The 26,634-nt window shown below is 41.2% G+C and overlaps 1 protein-coding gene across 1 annotated transcript in view; it reads right to left on the minus strand.

The window, feature by feature from the left end:
- Positions 1-26,634, minus strand: part of LOC137914108 (MAM domain-containing glycosylphosphatidylinositol anchor protein 2-like) — an 82,079-nt gene that overhangs the window by 44,950 nt on the left and 10,495 nt on the right. The window contains exons 4-8 of the mRNA XM_068757725.1: positions 14,713-14,909; positions 11,067-11,205; positions 10,655-10,924; positions 1,255-1,346; positions 939-1,176 (exon numbers count right to left, since the gene is read on the minus strand). Of these exons, the coding sequence (XP_068613826.1) occupies positions 939-1,176; positions 1,255-1,346; positions 10,655-10,924; positions 11,067-11,205; positions 14,713-14,909 (936 nt within the window). The remainder of the gene's footprint in view (positions 1-938; positions 1,177-1,254; positions 1,347-10,654; positions 10,925-11,066; positions 11,206-14,712; positions 14,910-26,634) is intronic.

Raw genomic sequence — 26,634 nt, forward strand, 5'->3', positions numbered from 1 at the left:
TGTTAATTACATGCCGCACAAGTATATACAAATGTTAGTCAGAACAATGGTGGACGCAGCCAATTATATGGGAGGATGATGGATGTTTAGTCTTCGATTAGTCAGATTGATGGAGAAAAGCATCAAAGTGGTTGTAAAGCAATGGCGTCAGTGCAATACAATAATTATCTGCACAAACTATAATAGAAGACAGTGATTCTTTCAGCCCGGGACAGATTACTGGAATTAAGTCTGCCAGTGAACAACAGTCAGAAGAAGACATATCATCAGCATGTTTATCCTGTGGAGACGGTCCAGGAAGAAGGCTTAAAGGGTTGGTTCACCCAAATCACACATGCAACAAAAATATCTTTATTTTATTTTATTTTTTTTACTTGTCAACTGTTGATGCTTATTTGACTTTGAATTTCTTTAAGATACAAATAAAACTAAACAAAACCCCAGAGCAGTGGATTATTATTAAATGCTCATTGTACTAAAAATAGACATGTCAAATGATTGCAGTTTAATGCATTTCGCACAATCTTTATGAATAATGCACATGCATTTTTTTTTCAAGAAGCTTGTTACTGTAGATTTATAGTTAAAATTTGGATTACCGGTAGTATTTAATTTAATTTAAAGAATAACCAGTAAACATACACCGGGGCCTAGGTTGCTTGGGTTTGACTCATTTCCCTTCAAATCTAATCCTGGCCGATAATAATTCTTTTTTATTTCTAGTATGATTATGGAATCCAGATTCCATGTCAAGATGCTGACTTCCAAAGAAATGTGTGACAATGCAACCGACAAAAACTGCAAACATGAGAATGAAGATCGTTAAGAAAAATCAAAGAAACACGGCCGGCGTAGCGTAGCGACAGACTGTCTGATTATTGATCGTGTTGAGGGAGGTGTGAAGATGCTTCACTGACAGAAAGGGGTTTGAGGCTCACCAGTAGTGGAGGAGATGTTCACGTCGATGCTGATCTCAGGAATGCCCCCTCCCTTCAGCGCAGCCACACACGTGTACGTGCCGAAATCGGTGAACTTGAGGTCTATGATGTCCAGGTTGGTGGTGCCGGGGGAGATGTCGGGATCAGTCTGGGTGATGACCATACGCTCCGAGCTCCGCAGGGCACGGCCGTTTTTCAGCCAGCTGAAGGTCAGCTCCTCTGGTGGCGTCGCCTCCACCTGGAGCATGGAGTCTGTGATTATATTGATCATTAAATCCATAGTACAATGTTATTCGTACACCTGTGCTTACTTTACCTGACAGGAGATCTTGACTTCACGTCCAATCTGGATGTTGTCATCATTGTGGTAGGGGTCAGGGGTGATCCAGAAGCGCCCCTTTTTCAAAGCTGTGAAAAGATTGATTCAAATCAAAGTTATGTTCACACACACGCGATCCCAAATAAAAATGTTTCACTGTTTGGACTTTTAATATATTCACACACTGGTTTTGAGATTCCCGCTATGCATTTCCGCTTCATGTGAATTGTTATTTGTACCGGCTCAGCCTTTGCGTGATTTGCATATTGTTCAAATGCCATCTGATAGAAATGATATGAGCGTGACATTGCAAGCAAAATATATTTGCCGCGTGACACTCCAGTAATTGGGTTGTGAAATCACAAGAGTGGTATTAAACCAGACAACATGGATTTAACTACTCTAACTGTTCTAATCAAACAACAACCAAATGTTTAGCTTTAGATCCTGTAAGAGGTCACATAAAGAAATCAACAGATGAAGAAAATCCTGTTTTTTTAGGGGATTAAAGCTGTGAACCAACATATAGTGCATACGACAGCTGCACATACACACACACATATACACACAGTCGTGCAAACACACACTGTGAAATTGGAGAAACACCTAACAAAATATGCACCATTTCTAATCCAATTTGCTTTCGCAAACTCCATTTGCAAAGCATAGCTTCTATAAAAGAAGAAACAAAAAAAAGGCAATTTCATTATAATGCATGCTCCATTGGTGCCAAACCCTGCACCTCCCGTTCAGTTCATCCCTTCAGCAAAAAAAAAAAAAAAACCCCTGACGGCATCATGGAAATCTTCTCATCTGGCAATACCCAAGTGACATCATATTCAGTTTGGTAAAGGGAAAACGAAAACAAAACCCGTGTGTCAGATTTAAACACAGGAAATTGAATGTGCAAAACACAGAGATGCCAAGCCAAGCTGCACACTGAATGGCGAGACAAGTGACACATGCCTCCTTGACATCAGCGCTGGCAGGCAAAGAATCCTATTTCTGACGCATGTCAGATACAAATATTGCAATCACGTCACCGCTTTCCCAAATTCTGAAAGGCCTTACCTAACAAACATCTTGTAAATAATTCAGTAACGCTGCCATAGCAGGAAGTGTGGCAATTATAAGAATATTGTCTGCAGTGCATGGCTGTGACCTTTATGGCTATGGAGATAATACTAAGCGTTATCTCCAACCCACGCACATGTCCCACACAGCGTTAGCTCAGCATCAGTCTGCATCTACAGCATTCACTGCACGATTCAATTTCCTTAAAGTCAACATACACAGTACATAGTTAATGCGATGATATGAAGTCCATGGTGGAAGCCATAAAGTGAGCATATCTGTAAGGAAACACTCTGAGGCAAAGTTTTAGTCACATCTCGACAGTTTGAAAAGGCTTTTGTGCGACACCCTAAGCAGAGTCACTGTGCTGTCGCAGGACACAATGTATAAACATATGGATTATCTGCCTGTTAATTGAAATGTTATTCTTCACCTTTGCACTTCAGCAGATCATTCTTGCAATTCAATTCAGAGCAATGTTATTTTTATCTTCTCAACCGCATTCTCAGCTTTTGTAGTCTGTGTCGACCAGCCCCCCTGACTTCCTCTTACTCATCTGTGTACCTGAGGAATCCTCTTTATTAGCACTCCACTCACCCACAACCAGTAAATCTGACCTTCTCTCTGAGCTACCCCGCTCGCAACAGAGGAAACGATAGCTTTAATTTGGTTATTAGCGAAGCATCAGGAAGGCATGGATTTTAAGATTGCCTCAGAGGCAAACATTAATCTACAATGTAGCGACGTGCCAATGTTATCTATGGGCAATAACAAGATTGGCCGTTGAACAAAATTGGACCCTCTTGTGCTGCGTGGAGACACTTCACTGCCCGCAGTGTGTGATGAATCAAACTATAAAGTGTCCCACGGCCCCAATGATCCTACCAGGATACAACGTGGACCATGCACATTTGGGATGGGATGACTGGGCACGCTGTCAAAACTGGATCGGTGATGATGTGTTACATCATGTTGGCCAATGGCAGGAAAGATAATTGATAATTGCCCTTTTTTTCCCCTGCAACCTGCCTTCAATAAAGGTTGAAAAAAATAAAAAAGAAGACAATCCAGCCCACGTCAATTACAAAATCTCGCTGGATATTTATTTGAGCTCTGAACTGATGACTGACTAAGGATGAAACTAGAAAAGCACTCCGGGTTTATGTTAACTGATTTATGAATCCATAAATGGGGATTTCAATGTTAAAATATAATATGTTTTCCTGACCTCATTCTGGATCAGATCCAGAAGACATTTTGCATGATAGTGCATATCGGACCCCTTTATGATTTTTGGTGAGAGAATTGAATGCATATTTTACAAGATCTGATTTTTTTGTAAAATTGTTTTTGCTTCCATTATAAGTGAATAGGATTTTTTCTTTTTTTCTTATCGAGACAGGTATCCGGAACACTCTCAAAATTTAAAGGGATCTAAGTCACACCATAAACCATCTTCAGTTTTTTTTTCCATCAAGATCCGTCCAGCAGTTTTTATATAACAAACAGAAAAATGCAGTCAAAAACACAACCCAAAGGTTAAATCTCAATGTTCACTTTTGTGTTCCTACTTTCTTCCAGTCTTCTTCCCTCACTGACTCAGCCTTCGCTCATTTCCGTATGGAGCTGCAGTGTATGCCCAAATAGCCAGCGTTGCATATGCGCACTCATGCATATTTCAGAATTAGTCCCGTCTGGCCCCTTCGCGTCCGAACCTCCTTTCCTGCAATTTTATCCGACCATAAATATTGAATAGTAAACGTAGGCATTCCCGTAAATCGACTACATTTGTGTACAAGAGAGATAAGTGGGCATTACTTCCTCCGGTTTGAGTAAATTTTGCTGGACAGCTGCGGTGACTAAAATGACCTGTTCTGTTATGCATGAGGGAGAAGCTAAAACTTGAGCTTTTCTGAAAGGGACTGTGGTGAATTTACGATGTGACACAGGCAGAGTTGAGATTCTTTATCAGGTGACGGAGCACTGTCACTCTTCTACCCCCATTTCAGATAACCAATTCATGGCAGAAAAACCACATCAATATTTAAGGGGGTCCCCACTTGGACATAGAAATGTCCCATTTCCCCTAAATCTATATATATACTGCATCTGATTGACCAAACTGACAGAAGTCAGTGCAAGTCGACCAGAGTGTAGAGTCAATGATTACAGATAAGGCATGTAAACCTAAGAGCCCTTACAAGCAATGCTGTCCCAATCACAAAGATGATCAAAGACAGGACCAAAAACACAAACAGTAAACTACTAAGAGATTCCGATAAGATCCTTCTCACAATTCTTAACAGGGATGGAAGATGTGAGGTTTTCTCCTGCAGGGAGTAACAAAATGTAAAGGAAAGAGATGTAGACCAAAATAAATGGATGTGATTGTTGCTAATAATGGAAATGGCTTTAAGAGATTCATTTCTCATCCTATTCTTTCTCTACGGGCTCTTTATGACTTTTCTTTCCAAGCCTATGAACTTGACATCCTCTTTAAAACTCAGAATACATGAACCAGCCATCTTTGGAAGAAAACCCAGCTGCTGTGCACTATAGAAAACCGGAACACAACAGAAAAGCTGATTAACTCATCATTTGTTCCCATCAGTAGCTCACATCACTCCAAAAGCACAATGGCACACCTTAATTATAAGCCAATCACCTCCCTGCTGTCTTTTTAATGTGAATCTCTCCATTTATCTAGTTCTTTGACTCTGCCATATGCTCGCCCTCCACCTCCCCATCGCCGCCCAGTCCTCACTTGGTAACATCAAGAGGAAACATATAGGGCCTATTGCTATTTTACATTTAAATACTATGTGTAAACAGCCTTAGTACTAGCTTGCAGCAAGCCGACATGATTCTCCATAGCTGGATCAGCCTGTGGGAATAGTGTCTGGCCAGTACATGAAAAGCACAGATAATCATACAAAGAAGAAAGCCCCTGTTTGAGGCCTTCAACAGAAAGCTTATGTCACACACATTACAATGCCACCTCTAGGGAGCATCTTAGTGGGGCAAAAGTACAGAGCCCCCCCCTCCACACACTGCCTTTGACACGCACGTATGTAGGATCATAATTACAAACACAATGTGCCTCCCTCTGCTCTCTACAGAGCATTTCCCCTGCCTTTGTTCCCTGGAGAAGAAAGGCATGTCTCACTTTGCTCTCATGTTGAATTACGCTTCTTTCTCCCCCCATCAGCTCATCGGTCCATCTCATTTCTCAGCGAGGGCTCTCTGTCTGTCTGTCTGTCGCAGCAAGTGTCACACCGTGCTCGCCGTTCTGTCTCGAGAAGAGAAGATCAGCATGTGAATCTGAAGTCGCCTCTTCGAGCCAGATGGATGCTTCTTTCTCTGCCACTCTGTCTCTCCTCCTCCACCCAAGGTTAAACAGAGGAAAGGACACTGGGGTCTTCAGCACGGCTCACGGCAACAGGCGCGACCAACGTTTAAACATCGTCACATCATGCTCATATTGTAACTCTGTGTGTCTGTTTATTACAATGTCATGACCACAGACGCACTTGTAACCTTTCCTGAGTGAGAATGCTATTTTAAAGGCTGCACTCACCCTTCGGGCTGACCGATGGCTTTGCATTGGAACCCCTTCACATGTGCACACAGACACAAACAATTACACAAACAAAAGGCTCATGCACGCACATCCACGCAGGCACAGTCTTTTGGACTGAAGTGACTGTCCTGCTGAGCCAGCAATGGCAAACCAGTTGTTAAATCTGGCATTCATAAATGGAAATATATTCAGCTTTTGATCAGAATTCATTCCAAAGCAAATTTGATAAGGGCCATTCACATGTTGATTCAGACGCTGACAGCCAGGTTTAACAAAGCTTCCCATGATTGTTTTCACCTTACCAAACAGCAGGAAGCTCACTCTGGAAAAAAAAAAGACTTGCTCTTTCTTTTGTTTGTTTTTTTGACTCTCTAATAAACAACAAGTTTCAAATCAGAGTTACAAAGTGCAGACGGTGAATGCTGGACTTGACTTTGTGTGGTTTGTGCTTGTGTGCAAGCATGTGGGTGTGTGTGTCAGCAGGTAGGAGTGATGGATGGCTTGGGTGTAAAGACGTCACACCTGAATTTGTCAGGTGCCTTTGTCCCAGAGGAATCAGCAAATAAATAAATAAATAAATAAATCCATCGAAGGACAACATGGCAGCATTTGATTTTGAACCGTTTGATGTCTACAGCGGTGCTTATTTCGATACCACACAGAGGGAAACAACGCTTTTGTGAAAATAATACACAAATATTTGTCAGCTCTCCTGTGTGCCGGGAGACATGAAAATAAAACGCATGGCCGGCTGTCTCTGTCTCAATTCACCAACTGTGCATTTAACTCGCATTTGAGAAGAGGAAAGAAAGGGACAACCAGTTTTGGTGCCGTGTCGCAGCAGATGTATCACAAACAGGTGTGTTTGTGTGTGTGAGCACAAAATGGACTGAAGTGGCATGCAGTAAAAAAGCAGGGTATTGACCTGCTTCTGCTTCGTGTTGCAGACACGTTACAGATAAACCGGATCTTGCCAGTGGGGTGATGTGATGCCAGAAGACTACTGGGCTTGCTGTGAAGAAGGCCAAGCCCTGCAAGGCATTCTAGCTGGTGGGACAGCATGGCCAGAGAAACTACCATCTGCTGGGGAGAGATGTGTGTTTACACACACACATGGCTCCCTTTGGCAACAGCAGTATTGAGAGGGTTTGTCAAGGACTTGAGAGGAGCTGAGGCAAGCAACAACAAAGAGGTCAAGGGGTGACCTGCATGTAAAATATTCAGAATGACGTTGATGTTTCAAAACCTTATCAGCTGCATCCACTTAAACTGTATGATGCACAGAAATATTAAAAACACAGCAGAGGGAGCAGCATTTCTCGCCAAATGCTTTTAATTGGGATGATGGGCTGTGGTTGCTCAGTCCATCGGGACTTGGCTTGGGGACTGGAGGGGGGCCGGTTCAAGACAAGCGCAGACCGCAGTATGGAGTGTGGACTGGTGGTTGGGGAGGCGCCAGTTCACAACCACCAAGTGCCTGCCCTCCACTTCAGCACTTCATTACTCTGTGTGTGTGTGTGTATTTAGGCCTACATGTGTGTGAAATAACTGTGTGTGTGTGTGTGTGTGTGTGGTAAGTGTTAAAAGAACTCCCCAGTGAGGGCGAACAAAGGATTCTTCTTCTTAATTAACAATCTGCAGTCTTAGTTTTATCTGAGAAGGTTTTGCTGTCAAGTCAAGATATTGTAAAAAAGAAATCGAAAGGCGTGAAAGAACTGGAGGTGAAAAAGTATTAGAGTTCACATGGCCATTCTTTGCACAAGCGCACCCACACTATAGACACCAACAAAGAGCAACCAAAGGTCTGCCTGAAGCCGAGCTTATATACACTTTCATTTTCTCTCTACTTGCTACTTCAAAGTATCACATCCTTTAAAAGATGCCAGCGGGGTGAGTGTGCTGTAAGATTTTGACACAAAGACAATTAAAATAAATCATATTTATGTGACAATATGACAATAATTTTCATTAAATCTGGCCACCTTGACAGGTGTCTGCGATAAGATTAATTTCGTCACAAAGGAACAACTGCCAAGACTATTGTTGACATAGTCGTACAGAGTAAAAAATGCTGATCGGTAACAAGAAATTACAGAATATATTCGCGGGAGGCGACATCCCCCCAACAACTGCAGAGGAAGTTGATTATTTAATTGTAAGAACATTCTGCATGTCCTCATTATTAAAGGATCCTTTGAACATAATTATTAGTTTGCCAGATCCACTTTCCACAAACTTAAACTCCCAAAAAGAAATAATCAGACTTTCTTGCACCTGTCTAATTACTAGTTTGGTCGTGCATCATAAGTCTTCCTGCATTCTCAGCACTGACACTGCTTGTGTTATAGAACTAGCATTAGCATGTCTTATTGACGTATGGACACACGTGCATCAGGGATATAGCATCGCCTGTAATCCGATGTACTTGTGCTGCTTAATGTGCAGCATATTGTGAAGAAAAACATCTAGACCTTGATATATTTCTATTAATAATGTCGTCTCCCGAAGTTTCCTCCCACCCTCGTCGCCTGGCGGAAGCTGACCCCGAACTCGCTTCAGTCGCAGCTCATCACAGTGAGGAGGCGATCATTAGATGTGTGAGAACTAATGTCTGTCCCCAAAAATATATATATAAAAAATAAATTGCTATGTTTTGGCATTTAGAACTTGGACAGCATCTATAAATTAAAATTCCTCTTGACATGAGCAATTGGACTTCAGAGTGTTTCTGGTGAAATTATGTCACTCAAGTTTCTCTACATGTCTAATGGGCTTTGCTATGGTGATCGATATGTGTTAATGTAAAAGCTAGATTGACGTCCATAGGTCGTAGCAAAGCATAGTGCGTTTTGGCTGGTTAGACCTCATTTTTCTGTTCTTAATTGACTGATAACTAATTAACTATCAATCCCGACTGTTCATCCATCTCACGTGAATGTTCCCAATTTGTTTTCTGTTTTTCATCCCTAAATTGCCTTGTCACATATTGATAAATTATTTACCCTCTCCTCATTGAATTAGTGCCAAGATTTCTTTGGGTTGTTTCCCCTCAAAACTCACACTTCCAGATGTCTTGCTGGTTAATTTACTGAGCACCCTACCCTGTATGACCGATTAAGCATCTACGGCAAATTACTCAGAGGCACAGTCAGAAAATATTCACTGCTCCTAACTGATTTTAGTCCATCGGCAATGCGTGCTTATCACGAAGCAAGAGGGATATCTTTAATTCACCTGTGTAGAAAATTCAACAGATTTATGCATGAATCAACAACGATTCTTCACTGTCAGATGACTAGGGCAACATTGAATAATCAATCTATTGTAGGCTTCAGGTAGGATGGAGATACATTAATCCAAGTTCTTTTTTCAGACTGCACTTCAGTAACTAAAAAAATAAAAATAAAAATTCCTTAAGTCAAGAAGAATATTACATATCCATCCTGTTTAACTTTTAAAGATGATGCTGTGGAACTTTAAATGTGGGATCAATGCATTTGTTTTCATGTTTGTGAAGGGGTGGTGATTTTGATTATGTTATTGCCAAGGTCCCATTTGAGAAGCAATGTCAGCACCAAACACATCAGAGAGAGAGAGAGCGTGCGATATTGACTGTGGTGATTGACTGCATTGTGTGTGTTCTGACTTCTTCTGTTTGTCTCTTAAGTCCTCAACTATATGGGAACTATCACCATAAAAAGAAGGGGCTTATCTGTCCACAGAGCCATCAAAAATGATTTGTTGACGCTTTGATTTTCATCCTAGGGAGAATATGGCAGCATAAATAAAAGCTTACACACAGACGAGCACAGACATGACCTGATGATGGAGCTGTGGCTTAATCTCCGAGACAAAAGGAGAAAACTTTCTGAGCCAAACTGCTAAAGTCAAATTCAAATGTGTCCCACTTGATGTGGGCTGGGAAAAGAAATTTACATTTGGATCATCCCATGAAGGATGTTTCCTTTGCAAGGATTTCACTAATCAATGCATCATTTTATTCGCCTCTTAGAGGCTCATAGAGCGTGTTAGCATATTCTGTTATGCCAATGATGAAAGCCTAGTTGCACATCACTCTTAATCCTCAAGGTAGCAGTCAGTTTAAGGGGATGAGAACTGATTCCCTCACGCAAGCATACACATCTATTAAAGTCCTACAATGAAATAAAAATGTTGGTCTGATCATTTTATTTATTCTATTTTATTATTTTTTGCAAAATGTTTTAGAAATTGACATTTTTAAGTTAGTTCCGACTTTTAATTTCTTTCATACTGCATGTCCATATTGTGACCTGGAGTTAATTTCTTATACATTTTTGGCGCAAAGATTTGGTACAGTTTGTGGCGTAAGCATACATTAATTTCAATTTAATTAATTTTAACAATAATGGGAAAAAAAGAAACAAGTAAATGAATGCAAATTTGTTTTGTATTAATCTTCTCATGGAAAATTCAAAAGGAGCTAAACATGCCAACAGCTTTCATTTGTTTTTTGCAACTGACAGGAAGAAGCTCGCTAGCCAGCTAGCTGCCACTTGCTGCTCTAGTGATATCTACATCATCATGAAGTTTTAATACAAAATATAAGGTATCATTTTTTTAAGTCAAAATTCTCATGCTGAAATAAAATGAACTCTAACAATAAAATCTATTGAACAACTTTACAGAATTATTATTTGATTTTAAATAATAATTGTTATTTTGGGCTTCATATGCCTTCATGCACATCTGATGTCTTCTCACCTCGCACTACGATGGTGGTGGACTTCTTGGCTGGGTTTCCCACATTGTTGCTGGCCACGCAGCTGTAGACCCCCGCCTCATGTGAGGTGATGGCTGGAAGCGTGAGGGTACCACCTTTCACCACGCTCCTTTGAGGCAGGCTGTCGTTACTGCCCACCCAGGCGAGGATGGGTGGAGGCTCTCCACCGGTGGTGATGCACACCAGGGACACTGTCTGGCCAGGATTCACCACAATAGGATCCTCCACTAGTAGCTTAATGGACGGGGAGGCTGTGGAGAACAGGCAGCAGGAGCCATTGAAAACCTTTCAGAAGATGAGCTGCATGCGCTCATCATCATCGTCTGTCTTTCAATTATCAGGAAAGCTTCATAGGTTAATGATTAGGCAGAAAAGCCAATAGTGTGAGCATACCCGTCTTATTGGTGAGTCTGAAGATAACACTGCGGTCAGGAATCCCACACACATTTCTGACAGAGGCGATGCAGCTGTAGTTGGCGTAATCCTGAGGGCGCAGGTTCTTCAGCTTCAAAATCTTCGTTTCCCCCTGCAGCTCAGACCAAACCAACACGGATATGCAAATGTGTGCAAAAGATATCAACATAATCGAGTCAAGGAAATGCAGAAAACTATGTACAAAGAGGGAGATGACAAAGGCCAAACTGCTCAGAGGAAAGGTTAGAGAGATGAATATGCATTCAGATTTAATGAAACCAAGAGACAAGGCAGCTGAGTTCAAGAATATGAGCAGGAAAAAATATGTTGGTATTTTATTAAGGATGTTAATCCGCCACCACACTCAATATATCTACAATAGCAAGGATTTTTGTTCTCCCTTTTATGGCCTGCAGCATTTTTACATTTAGCAATGTAAAGTGAGTCCTTTGTCACATAAAGAACTCCCATGTGAGGGTGTTGGGATGCGGTGAGCGGTTGGGATGAGGAAAGATGCAGACATGAGTCAGCCACATGCTACAGTCAATACACTGGGACAATCATTTATGTCTATCAAGAACTTTCCCACCTAATGACCCACATGGATCGCTAAATTGTGTTAGCTTAGTCATGGAAACCATGCTCCATTCTCTCGCTCTCTCTCTCTCGCTCATCTGCTCCAAATCAGATATGGTGATTTTCAAATGGTTTGAAGCTTTCCTCACAGCAGGCGGGAACAGGCATGGAGAAAATGTAATGGCAGTGAAGAGGATTGAAGTCAATGCTTATGTAAAGAATACTAAAGTATAAAACAGATTTAGGAACTAGATTTGTGGTTGCATGAGATGAAAAGGAAATATTTGGAGTTGTTTTACACTGCCGGGTTCAGTTTGTCTTATTCAGATTGAATGCTTATCCTCAGGAAAAATAAATGACTGAAGAAAATGAAGAAAATAGCGATAATATTTGTTATAATTGACATGAATGTGAATTGAACCTCAGTGGAGCGATGAAGAATACCTTTTAAATGGCTATTTTAAAGGTTACCTTCTCAAGATCTCAACAAGACCTCAAAGAGAAAATGGCACCACAAGGAAACACATGTTGACTGCTATAAAGAGGTAAGCATCTAATGGGTGGATAAGAAATGGCTCCATTACGCCTATGAAAATTGTGTTATTCATTGGTACTTTGTGGAAGAAAATTGGAGAGAGAGGTAAAAGAGCATGTTAAAGAAAGGACAGGGTGCCCTCAATGAAAGCACAGCCCTGGGCTTAATTATAAACTAGTTCTGAGAGTCTGAAATGCCACCACTGCATTTCTACAGTATCAGTGGGCATATCACAAAGTTGATTGAAATGTTGCTCAGGAGTGAAGGTGGACTGATAAATAATGGAGGAAGAAGAACTTGGCATGTTTTGCCTCGCCAAATGGAGTCCCGGTTGGATCAATGTCACTCAGTTCTGACTTTGTGACTCAATTATCGGAGTTTCAGGAAAGTTCAGATATATAGTAGAAAGAGATTGTTCGTAGACATTCAGATGAGCAAATTACTAGGAGTTCAGTCAGGATTTATTTTGAGCTGTACACACAAAGCTAATCTCCGGGTTTGGGTTGCATTAAAAATTTCCAGACGCAATTATTGCTTTAATAGAGGGCAGGATGAAGGAGCGAGAAGGAGAAAAGAGGTATGAAGAGCAGGATGGAGAAGGGAAAAGTGTCTAATGAGGCCCAATTGTGCAGCTTCTTTATCCTCTGCCTACTCCATTAGTTCCCGGCAATCTTTCTTCATTTGCCCAAACATCACTTTCAGTTCCTTTCTTTCCATTTCTCAGACCTCTTTTTCACCCCAGTATGTCTTTGTGCCTTTTTCGCTTGTAGATTTAAATTCCCTCTAATGCCCAATTCAACATACAAATTGCATTCAGTTTGAACAATTCAAAAACTACAATTGCCTTGCTTGTGACACAACAATCTCAATCAGGCCCTTGTTCGCTACACAAATACCTTTTTAGAACAAAGACCCACTCAATTTTCAAACTGCAAAGAAAATAGAAATTTCAATTTCAGTGTCTGACATTCCTCATTATGGCTTCAGCTCCAGTACCAGTCAAAACCTTGGACACTAATTCAGTGCTTTAATTTTTTTTTTTCACAATAATCCAATCCAAACAAAGAAATAAAATATATTACCGGTACATTAAGTTTAAACGGCTCAAAATATTGGTACTTTTAAAGGTTGGTTTTGCAGTAGCATTAGAGTTCCAATTTTAGTCGATCAATTTGTTGGCTAAATTTCTTTCACGTTACTGTTCAACCCAGCTTGGTCTCTTTGAGGCTATTCATTTATCCATGCAGACTTTAATATGAGCTGCTCTTAATTGTGTGATTTCTGAGGCTGCTAACTAATGAGCTCATCCTCTGCTGCAGAGGTAAGTCTTCGCTGGCACAGTCCCCATGAGGGCTGGTTTCATTACAGCGTTTGATGCTTTCCGCAATTCAAAGTTCTTGCATTTTTCCAATCAGAAAGGCAATACAATACTAGTATTGTTGTACTCTTTACTGAGTTGAGTGATTCATAACCTAAAAGTTGACTCCTGTATTGCCAAACAGATCTATTTACTGTAAAACCCTAATACTTGAAATGAATTTCATCATAATGATGGATGATTTTTTTTTTAAATTTTTGTATAGCAGCAAATCACAACTAAAGTTATTTCAATACACTTTTACAGTACGAGTAGTCCTAGATTCTACATTTGTAATTCAATATTCAGCAATTGTCCCATGAGCGGGCAGTTCGTGATAGTGGTGAGAAAACACTTCGAACAACAAATCATGGTGTCAAATGAATTAACAAGGCAAGAAGAAATCCACTAATTCACTTTTGAATAGATACAACTGGTAATTGAAGCATTCCAGATGACTCCCTCATTAAGCTGTTAAGATAATAGACATCAGCTGCCATCAAGGCAAACAGAGGCTACCATAAAGTACCTAAAACATGTTACGTACATCATGTTTTTTTTTTAAATGAGTAAATAATCCCATTTGAATTCATAATCTCCAACTGATTAATGAATGATTTTAAGATAAAGATCTGTGATAGTAGGTGTGTTCAAACTTTTCACTGGTATTGCTTCTTCAACCGGATCAACAAAAGTCAAGTTGCTGTTAGTAAGGTCCAATAGGGGTGGCGCTACAAGTAGCAACAAAAAAGAAATACTTTCAGTGACTGACAATGCAATACAGACTCCAGCTGAATGCGGATTTGGTCTTTTTAAAGGCCTTTAAAACTTTTATGAAATGGTACTTTTTTCCTTTTGCTACACCAGAGTTGCAACCTATTATGAGTGCATCTCCTAATTTGAGAGTGCACTACTGTCTAGCAAGCATTGAGAAACCTTAGCTCCACCCTTTTATCTGTGCCTGTTTTTCACATTCCATATTCTATATTAGCATAACCATCCTTTTTTGAGTACCATTAAAACACCCTAAAAGCCCTCCTCTTTTGTTGTTCATTGGCAACAGCTACAAGCATTTGGCCTGAATAAATCAATGTATTTTTGGATTAGCTGTTTTCTGATTTGGTGTTTCTATCCATATGATGTCGCCTCTGTCTTACCTGAGTGAAAAACGGCTCATAGATCTCCACGCCCTTGTCTGAACCTTGAGTCAGGACCTCTCTCCCGCGATGCCAGCTGTAGCGGATAGGTGGGTTGGAATTTGCCACACAGCGCAAAAACACAGTTCTTTCATAGTAGAACTTTTCCTTAGCTTCTCCTATACTCTGGTGCACTGTCACTACTGGGTCATCAAGGTCTGTGAGTTGGGAAACACAAGAAGAGAGGGAGAAAGCGTCAATAAACACTCGCACGGATTGTCGACATCTCAATCGAAGGCCATAAGTTGCATAAACATATGGATATTTGTGTACCTTTGGCAGCAGTGACAAACACAAATGCAATCTCCAACCATTATTTTCATTGTGGTTTAAGATCAGAGGAAAAAGGTCAGAATTAGCATTGTATCGGGGGAGCCAGAGATCAGCATGCAGACAAGGGTCGATGAAAGGAGGCGAGAAGCCCCCAGCTTTAACTACTCAAGTCAATAGGACGCAGCATAAGGGTACATTGACTTCCCAGTCAATGAGAGAGTCGCTGTGTTTCATGACACAGTCAATTGGAGCAACAGACACCAGGCTTGTGTGCACAAAGTGATATTTGCTGTCTGTCTCATAGAACGATGTTTAGCTGGCCTCTGCTCTGACTCAGCCACTGCCTGATCGGACACATCTGTTAGTCTCCCCGATTTCTCAGCATATCTGAGGGAAGATTTGCCCCAACGCGATACAGTTGGTTATTTGAAAAAGCGCTTGTGGCTGATTAAATGGATTCAGAGTTAATCATCTTACCCAGCTATCACATTAGGCCTTGGCAAATGATGTTCATCGTAGCTGTGGTTTCTTTTAGCATGCTAATACTCATCTTGTAGATTACGTCCATTTGCACGCTCACAGAATGTGGGGAGCCGGCTTTTTCCCTTTCATCTCCATGAGAGATGCAATCACTGCAAGAAGGCAATTTAAGGGAAAGGATGAGAGAAGCTAATGAAAGTTATCCCGAACTGATAAAGGCTGGCTTTTTTTTTTTGCATGTGACTGATAAGCTATTGAGGGTATTCACGAGTGAGCGAGCGTGTCGACGAGTGAGCAGCACGGCGGATGATTGACTGATTGAGACAGTTAGTGTGAGAGAGAGACGGCAAGCGGTTTAGAGAACATTAGATTTTAAATAAATAAATAAGTCTTTACCAAAGCCCAATGAAAAATTATCCACTACAGGTGATACAAATAGACAAATGCATCTATTTTAATTCAATAGTGCTTGTTCTCCTCTGGATTAGTTGAGGGTCGGGTCCTAATCAGGGCTCCTGTGCGCCACGGTGGACTGGCATTCTTCGATGCACCAGTAAGAGAATGCTGATTCCTCAGTTTCATTAAAGCCGTGTCCTGCTCTACAGCCCTTTAATCAAAATCTAGCAGCGGTCAATACTTCATCCATGATCAATTACAGTGTCTCAGGTAAGAGCAATTACCTTTGCGGGGGGCTGACAACGTTTCAGAGAAGACAGAGCAACTGCTATGCCATTTTAGAGGGAAAGGTTGCTCAAAGTAAATACACTGATTCATTATAGAGAGGATGGGGGGAGAGCATGAATCCTACACTTCCTATCTCTGGCTCTGCCCAGCCTCCCGCTCATCTCTCTCCTGCTTCAACCAACCAATTTACCAACAGTGGCAGAAATGGAGTGATTCATTGGGAGCCCTATCTACCTTCAAATAACATGTGTCTTTGAACGCTGTACCTGATAGGAGGTTGTCTTGTTTTTTCCCCTGTGGTGAGAAGACTGCGAGGGTGTGTTTCTGAATGTTCGCGCATTAGGTAAGGAGTGGTTGGAGCTAATAATAGGGCTGAAATGATATGCAGAGAGGAAGTGCACGCCCGGAGCAGAGAGAGATAAATATGGAAATATGGAAATGTACGCACTGCATTAAAATTTGATGAATTTCAAACAAAATTCCACCTCCGCCATTAGTCTCTCTCCCATAAGGTTGTGCACATGCATGTGGGTGCATGTATGTCACTCTTGTGCAATTAGCTTCGAAGTCACGCTTGACTGATTGTGACGCTTAAATCCCTGAGCCCAGAGGAAAACTGCAGTATGCAGGACGTCTGTTCCAGAGTTGTTAGGGTTTGTAATTGCAGGTTTATGGGTTCACGGGCCAATAATTCTGCCCATGCACAGCTAAACGCTCCAGCGAGCTAACCTTAGCATCACTGCGGCTCACTCCCACCAACCATGACAAGTCTGAAAGCTCAGGGTTTTCTCCATATATTAAGATGCACGGGAGGGGTGGTCATGACACACAGTTGTGCAAATGCCAGAATAATTGCATGTGTGAGTCAGAAAACATAAAATAAAATAAAATAAAGAGGTACAACATTCAGATTATCGTCAAGATACTCGTGCTGGGGATGTTGGTATTCCTGTTTGGATAGCAAACTACTATCTACTTTATAGGCCGAGCAAAACATTTATTGGACAAATGAGTGGTTAGAATGAAAGAGGATGAAAATAAAGATGGGGCTTCATTATCATTTCAAGCCTGAGCTCGTTCCTTTTATGTCCCCCAGCCCCCCCCCCCCCCCAAGAAACAACACAAATGGAAAAAAAAACACTCTCCCCCACACACAAGTCAACCACACAACAACATCAACGTGCAAGCACACGCACACACACACCTTTTCTGTCTCCCCAGTATTAATCTCATGAAAGCTTTCTCCTCTTTTTTTTTTGCCTGGCTTTGATGTCATTCACTCTCTGGATCACTTTTGCATGATCTGCTGAAATCTCCTGGAAAGCAAACAACCAACATGCTTCCCAGGAAGTCAACCATGAGTGACAGAGAAGCCTGTGATTAATTTATGCCAATCAGTGTCCCAACTTGATTACCAGCGGGAGTCACTGACCTGACCTGAAGAGGAGATAGAAGGTACAGCGGCGGCAGAGAGACAGGGACTAATTTGTTGATATACAGATGCTGTGTTAATGAGGTGATAATACTATATGGCAGCTGTCTCCTGCTCTTATTCAAAATAAGGGCAACGTGTTCTCTTTGTAGAAGGATTTTCTGTAGAGATATGGGCACAAGGCACGAGCGATTAGAGAAGTTATTACTTGGCAGCCTGCCTCGTGAAGGACCTCACCTTCAAGCTTTTTGTAGAAACTGGAGTTAAAAAGTTAATCCTAAAAAAAAAAATAAAAGATTACAGCCACCTCCATAAATAGGAAGCAATGGCGGTGAATTATTTGAGACATTCCTTTACCAGATTAAATCCATATCAAAGGCATCTGCTTATACAAAAACTGGGGAATATAGTGAAGGAGTGCAATTCTCTTTTAGTTTTTTTAAAGTATCACTTTTTAAATAAAAAGCTGCAGATAAAAGACATTTAGATAATGGGCAGCGAGGATATGAGATAAAAGGTCTGAGATATTTGCACTGTTTTCCGTTATGCATGTGGAACTGATGCATTGTAAGATGCCCTAAAATTGCTAACATGCAGCGTCAGTACACTGTGTGTAAACACAGTACATCAAATAAGACAGCACAAATAATATACATAATACATTATATAGATATAATACCAAACGGCGTGCTTCGATGCATTTCATTTATGTGGGGCAAAAGGTTAATAAGTTATATTGGTGATATATGACTTGTATCTCGTATGAGGGGGTGGGGGCTGTGATGGAATATGTGAAGCGAGCATGTAATTTACTGTCAAAACATTTCCTCTCCCTTCATTCCTCAGACGCCAGGCAACAGTGACCTCTATCTCATGGTTGTACTCCGCAACAACTAGCTGCTGCTAGCTGCATCTATTTGTTGTCTGCGCTTGCTTCACACTAAAGTGTGATTGTGGACGGTGGTTGGACGTGTTTGGATTGCAGGTGAGGGCATGGTGCATCAATTCCTGCAATGGGTCCACTGTGATGGTGGCGCCTGCGTAACGCAGATATCTCAGTAAACTGAAAGCCATTCTCAGAGACATGAGATATGAGCTGCAGCATCCTCATGGGCTGTCAAGAGAATAAAAGGAGAGGCACGACTTACAAGGAGAGGGATATCTGGATGAGAGCGTGACACACACACATCTTTATGTTGAGAAACACATAAACAGTGATTGGATAGATTAGGGGGAAAAAGGAAAGATAAATTAAACACAAAATTAAAATGGCAATAGATTAGTGTGAGAATGAAAAGTCCAGCAATGGCACACCCCATGCGGGAACTATTTTAATGTCAGGAACAACAACTTGTTGGAGGCTGCTGCTTGCTCTGGGAACCTCGTGGCGACAACAGCAGTCATTAATTCCAGAAATTAACCGGTATTCCATACTATGGAGTGGCCATATGATGGTCTTTTACAATGTACATGTTGCCAACATTTGTTTTCTCTACGAGTCGCCACAGTGGATTATCTTTTTCTGCCCAACCTGACAATAGAATCTGATTAGCTATCTGCATGATTTGATTCGGCACTCGTATGCTTCCTGGAACCATTCCTATTCATCAAACTTTGGAAACAGCGATTACATTTTTGCTGGTATGTGCATCCACAATGGAGCAACCTGGGGATCCATATCTCACCCAAAGATACTTGGACATGTAGAGGGGGGGGGGGGGGGGGGTGGCTAAACTGCCAAAATATAAATCAGTCTATTCTTTCATATCCGGTATGAAACACATTTTCATTTGTTGTGATTTTCACAAAATTATGAAATTCATCTGTGAATGACAGCAATTCAGTTGAGATGATGAATCATCTTTGGAAATTTAGATATTTATCTAAATATTTATCTAACTTTCCAAATGTCATTGTCTTTGACACTATTAAAATCATTTAGTGAATATTTGTGTCTTCATTAGACATTATGGACATTGAAGTTATGCTGCAGTTACTATTATGGTGCAGAGTAAAGTCAACCCATGTGTTCTAATAACAGTGATAATGGATGTATTACCAAAAGAAAATGCAATGAAAGAGAGCTAAAGTATAAACAGAGTAAAAGAAAGTTGTGCCCCTCGTTACGAGAGGACAATACAATATACGTTACCATACAATACAATTAATATGTAATGAGGTGATGCAAATTCATCAACTGAACATTAATGAACATCCAAGTCTTAATAAGTAATATGTATAAATAATTGCAGATGTTCTTTTTACACGAGGCAGCTGTACGAATGTGAATATCTGAGGGTGAAATGTAATCAATGAGGTAGCCTCTAGGGCTGGAAACAACTTTGAAAAGGGGCAGACCATTTAATCCAAGTCTTTCATGTAGGTTAATGTTCTGTCTCTGCCAGAAACGCAGCAACGGTGAGTCAAGGCAAGTTGGGTTAAGGTTTGTAAAGGGCAACGCAACAGCCCTGCCAAAGCTGCTGTTCGGAACGCTTGTGTGGAGCAGTAACAAGCCCTGAATTATTCATTAAGCATTTCCACATCCCTGCTTTAACTTGAACATAAATTTCTTCTGAGGAGGTCGGATGATGCTCCTTTGCGCGCTCTCTCTGTAAAAGCATCTTTACTTGACGTGGTAGTCTCTCTCTCTCTCTCTCTCTCTCTCTCTCTCTCTCTCTCTCTCTCAGAATATGCAGTGCACATTACGATAATAGTAACGAACTCCCTCTCTGAGGCCACCGTCATCAGGCCTGGTTAAATGTAATTACTGGCAATTAAAGCCGCAATGCAGAATGGAGTCAATGAAGCAATAGCATGCTACATCATTGGCAGTAGAGTGGTCTAAATGGATATAGGATGTGACAGTATATTTTGTACTCCAAGAAGGTACTGTAATGCCGAGTACAGTAAGCCTTGAGCTGGTTGTTAAGTCTTAAAAATCAGAAATGATTCAGATAATATCTGGAATGGTTCTAAAAGAGCTTTTTTATTTGTGCTTTAAACAAACCTCCAGATCTTCAGTATAGATTTGAAATGACTCATTTTCCCTTGAAGTCAAAACTATGCAAATAGATGATATTAAAGCTTTAAAGTGATGCTTCCCTCTAACCAGATGCAGTCAGTGTGTTGCTGTAAGAGCTAGAGCTTTATGCAGGAAGCTGCTGCCCACTTGCACACTGCTGCACCTCCATCTTCCTCACTGACAGTGTTTTTCCATGGAAGCCATCATTGAAAGAACAATTTGTGTGTGTGTGAGAGAGAGAGAGATTGTATTGATGTACACATGGACAGTGTGTGCTGATAAATGCAGGGGCAGATGTCAGCAGCCTCACAGCACAGCCAGCAACCCCGCACCTCCTCCCAGTGATGGAGATGAGGAAATAATGAGGCGCCATTCTGCCGTTGTGCTTGTGCTCGTAGGTGTATTAGAGGCTGAGGAGGGATGAATCTCTTCCTCATCCTTTCCGTTCGACAGTGCCGTCTGTCTCAGTCCATCTTCTCTCTCATTCATCTCCCTAGAAAACAGCAGAGCACTGATCTAAACAACACCTCGAAAGCCATCATTAGTGGCAAAGCGCCAGTGACATGATGAAGTCCTTGTCCAGTTTTAGCCTAATGGCCATCTCCTCTCTTTGCTCTGTACAAGGCGCAGCCAATGATGGCTGGGAATGTCATAGTCTCATCACCAGAACTAATAGAATAGTAAAGGTTTTATCAGTATAATCACGTCATTGTGATACTGCTTGGAGTCCGCTGTCGTGCCTATAGAAGGGCGTGTTGAGCATCAAGGCTGTTCGGACTATTGTGTTCTTTTATCTAAGAAAATGTATTTTACTATTAAGTCAGTTACTGACCATTATGTTACAATAAATGCTTTACTTTTCAACAGGAATAATTTACACTAAAGATTGATTCTCTCATTGTGTTACATCCACATCCAAATGTTAGGGGACCAAAACCAATCAGCGCATACCAGTTGAATTTCTGTTAATATAAATGAGCAGAGGTCAAGATCAATAATATCATTATGCTAAATGAATGATAATTCCCCCCCCCCCTCGTATTTGGGACATATACTGCATATAATTGTTAGCACTTCTGTGGCAGTTTTTTTGCCCCAAGAGAAATTGAAAAGCAGATAAGAATGAAATTCTTCACCAGATTATCACATTAGCATAGAAAAAGCTAACACGCTGCGGTGTGCTTTAAGCTCCTGGATGGGAGAAAAACGGAGAAAAGATGAGGTTGACTTTACGATTCTAATTTAAGACACCTCCCCAAAGGAAGTGCTTGAAAGAGTAATGGGCAGACGAGAACTGGCTTTACCTCCATTAACCAACCAGCAAACATTTACATAATACACACATCATGTGCTGATTCTCTCTGTCCTGATGCAAACAAGACTAAGATAACCAACCGTGTCTGCATCCCGCCATTCATCACACAGGGTCCTTTACATCCAACAGCACTTAATCTGCTGCACAATTCAATCTCGTCGATACACAATAAGGGATCTTGTCTATTATAATTCTATACATGTTGTTTCGTAGACGCAAAAATGTACCGGGTTCGAATCCTATCTATGTGGAGTTTGTACGTTCTCCCCGTTCCTGCGTGGGTTCTCTCCAGAGTTCTCCAGTTTCCTCACATGTCAAAAACATGCAATTTAGCTGACTTGATCATTCCAAATTGTATGTAGTGTGTGAGAGTGTGCCTGAGTGGTTGTCTGTCTACGTGACCCCATGATGGGCTGGCGACCCATCCGGAATGTACCCCACCTTTTTCCCATAGTCGGCTGGGATAGGCGACTCCCGTGACCTGCAAGACGAGCCGATTAAGGTCGCCTCATCTACAAGAAAACGGATGGAAGGATAAACTCTGTCAAACAGCTGTGAGCTAGTCAGAATTTGGCGAAATGGAATATGCACCTTGGTCAATTGCTGCATGGATTTCTCATCATAGAGCTGTCGTGCAAGAAAACAGAGCATATGTAAAATCCGAAAATCAAAAAACAAGACTAAATCCATAATAATTAATTGACTGTGGAGGTACAATTATCTTGCTCGCCGCGGGTTTTGATTTTACTAATGGCCCTTTGATGGATATTTTCCATGCACTCTCTTCCATATTTTTTTACCATTTAAACTTGTATGCTTAAAGTGCAGTAGCCTGTAAGATACAGGCTACCGTACTTTCCGCATGCAGACTTCTTTACTGCTTGCAAACTAAATGAGCTCAGCCAGAAGTATTTAAGTCATCTGGCAAATATTAGGCTACCGTAAAAAGTTAACTAATATCAGTTAACTAAAAACACAACTAACGCTATTGAACATAAAAGTTTGACACAATCAGACGATTGTGCACCAGTTAACAATTAAGTCTTCCTTCAAGCGACTGAAAATGTCTGCTTTATCAGATCAGCAGCCAAACAGCCGTAATGAAGGCATGCGGTAATTAATAAGAAGTGGCACGAACATGAATCATATTTAGATTTTCAGCATTCCGTTTTGCATCTCTGTAAAGTAAACGATTCCTCCACAACCTTCTTGCCTTCTCTTCTTCTGCACACATTTACGCAGGCAACCTGCAGCCGGGCAGAACAAATTGGACAACTGATGAGATAGGAAGCGCGAGTTCTACTGAGCGACTGAATGGAACAAAGCCAACATGGACGTTAAACAAACCGTCAATTCCTCTTTGGTCTCCGAGCTCCTTCTTGAACTCCATCGATAGAAGGTAAACATAATGCAGACACATTTCCTGCGATCAGCCGCAGACCGCATGCTGCTGCACGGCGTTCGGTTGCACAGCTGAGAAGGCTCTTGCCAAGGCAAGTTAAGCCTTTGACATGTGTGCGAGTCACGACCCCACCGGTGGAGTGTGTTCATACATACTCATGTGCTTGAACCCAATGTGCAACCTCCATTTTTATTTCTTCACCCACACCATGAGCTCACGGTGATAGTGACACACATTCACACATTGAGGATTAAGCCCATGTGTAGACAAACACACAAAAGTTTCCTCATTCAAATTCTCCAGTTCTTCTTCTAGCAGTGTGGAGTGAGGGCTGTAGAACTCCGTCATGAGATAACACAGGCAAAGACGGCTATTGTCTTATCCTAATCATTCTTTTGAAGGAATGTAGTGTGAAAAACACAGTTCAGTGTTCATGTAACACAAGAAATGCATCAGTCACCTGATTCTCACGAGTTTACTGCTACTGACAACTGCCACTGGTTGACTGGACAGACAACGTTAATGTCACATGCACAAAATTAAAATTCTTGTTTTTTTTCTACCTATCTACCTTATTTTCTTCTCTATTATTGTTCGCCGCTTCTTCTGACAGATTCATAATGATTTCAAGTGTTTAAAGTTGTATTTTATCACAACCTGAGAGGTTTAAGGAAAATGTTTTGCAATTTGTCGTTCAACTGAAATCATACTGCTTCTTTCCTTCCGCTGTAATTTGTCATTGTTTATATGCGGGAACCTGTGACAAACACACAAAGCCATTAAACTGCCAGTGAGATTTTTTTTCGACAGTGAATGAATTATTATATGAATTCTTTTTAATCAAAATATTTGAATATTTAAAGACAGTCACACATTTTCGGTGATTTTCTTATTTTCTCCGATATGTCAATTTATTATTATTATCTCTGCAAATGTGCAGAAACAGAAGCTCCTACATTGCAATGACCTGGCAGCTTGTCCAGGGTGTACCCCACCTCTCGTCTGTACACAGCCGGGATAGGCTCCAGCACGACCCGGTAACGGACAAAGCGGTTAAGAAGATGAATGAATAAACCTTTTTTGAGCACAATTATGTGAAATTTATAGTAATAGTACTTTAAAAACTGATCATCAATTAGAGGAGCATTATTAACAACGTATTGTACATAGGAATGTTGGGACATATTACTGATAGCGGTTGTCTTCAGTCTATTGACCTTGCCCGTCGAGTCACCTTCATACCAAATCTCTCTGAGATGGGCTCATATTGTTCTGATGATGGTCAGAGAAACTTTAAGGACGCAATAAGCTGCCCCTGCAGAGCTTCAAAACCCTCCTCGACCAGTCACTCAAGGAAACATTAGATGCTGCAAAAAAATTAATGCAGCTGAAATTAAATGAAAACACTGAAAAGACTCCCCTGTAGGAAAAAAGAGGCGAGCCACTTAAGTTCAAAATCGATCAGTGTAGGACTTGGGCAAGGTTCTTTATTAACTTTGCAGAGGACATTCCCTGTGGACCAAAGTGCCGACAAACACAACTGATGTGTCAGCACAGGTATAAAATGTGCTTAGACGGACTTCTGAGCTTTGTAAATATGTTACCTTTGAGCCGGCTATAGTGCTCCTCTGGGCCGCAGAGGTCAGTTATTGCCATACATTATCTCTTCCTGCTCTCATCTGCTGCTCACAGTCTCCTTTAGAGAAGCCTTCACTGTCTGTCTCTCCTCATGTAGCCCGTCTTACATCCTTAATTTAATTTCTGTGAAAGATGCAAACAACGTGTGTAAAAAAATCATCGTACATTAAAGGCTATTAGACTCGGCAGCAGTCGCTCGATAGCGGACATGCCACTGTACCCGAAAGCTCCAAATCTATTGCTGAATTTATCTTGAATTCAAACAGCTCTATCCCACTTTAGGTGTATGCTTTGTGATGCCACACTTAATACTAATGTTGTGGTACTATACTTAAAACATGTGAGCAAGGTATAAGTCAAGGCTAACAATATTGCAAGACAATCAGTGTTCTCAGAAGAAAACACAGGAGGAGACCGGCAGGATTGCTCAGTCTTCCTAATGCAACGCATCCTGGTGCCTTGCTTCTAACCAAGCAGAGTATCTTTCCTGTGGTGCAGCGGTGCGTCCAACTTGTTCTTCCAACAGTACAATAAACAGACATATATGCAAGAGACAACAATTCAAGGCATTATGCGGAAAGGTCCCGCTTCAAAACAGAAAAGCTGATACTGCATTAAAACACTCCAAACCACTATTTATAGCATTTGCTGCAGAGGGCCATGAATTAAAGTCACTCAGGGGAACACGTATAACATTGCTCAGGGAGGAATGATGCTGGATGTGCAATAACAATTCTAGCTAATGGAGAATGCGTGTATTGTGTTTACCAGGCTCAAAGGACATCATATCTATGTGTATTGAGAACAAACATTTGTGTATGTACGCGTGTGCATGTACTACACACATTTAATATAGTTAAAGTATTTCCTGAAGTGATCAGGATCTTCGTTTACCTGAATTGCAGAAGGTAGAAATCTATTTTTAAGAACACATGCTTATAAGAAAACCAGCCCTGTATTTCTAATTTATTCAGTGTTATTAACACTTCTACTGTACTTTCGGTCACCAAGGCAAATCAACATTCTCCACTTCACCCGGTCCTTTGCATCGTCCTCCCCAACACCAGCCATTCTCATGTCCTCCCTCACTACGTCCATGTATCTTCTCCTGCGTCAACCTCTAGCCCTGTTCCCTGGCAGTTCCATCCTCAGCATCCTTCTACTGATATAGTCCCTATCTCTCCGCTGGACACGTCCAAACCATCGAAGTCTGGTCTCCAAAATGTCAGCCAAGTTGTCAATTTACGGTCTTTAGAACTTAACTCCGTTGTTACTAGATACGGCTGCTTAGCAACCCTACAAGGCACAAGGTGTTACAGAAAATGTATGGTTGAAGAAATTCCCCTCTGCAAGTACCAGGAGCTCAGAGAGGAGAATTCTCCTCACATGAGCTGGACCCCTGGAGATCTCTTTCCTTTCATTTCTTCACAACCCCTTAAAAGGCGGCATGAGAGTTGAGTTTGGTGTCATTGAACTCAGCAGCGAGGACAATTAGGATTCTGTGGGTTTCACCATGCGTCAACAGTGGTGGATGACATCACATCAAACCAACCAGTAGTCTTGTCCATTTCCCACTTTTTCTACGATCACACTAGAGCTTGCAGACTTTGTTGAAATTATCAGAAGATTGAATAAGC

Source organism: Brachionichthys hirsutus, unplaced genomic scaffold (genome assembly GCF_040956055.1).
Source record: "Brachionichthys hirsutus isolate HB-005 unplaced genomic scaffold, CSIRO-AGI_Bhir_v1 contig_783, whole genome shotgun sequence".
NCBI classification, from domain to species: domain Eukaryota; kingdom Metazoa; phylum Chordata; class Actinopteri; order Lophiiformes; family Brachionichthyidae; genus Brachionichthys; species Brachionichthys hirsutus.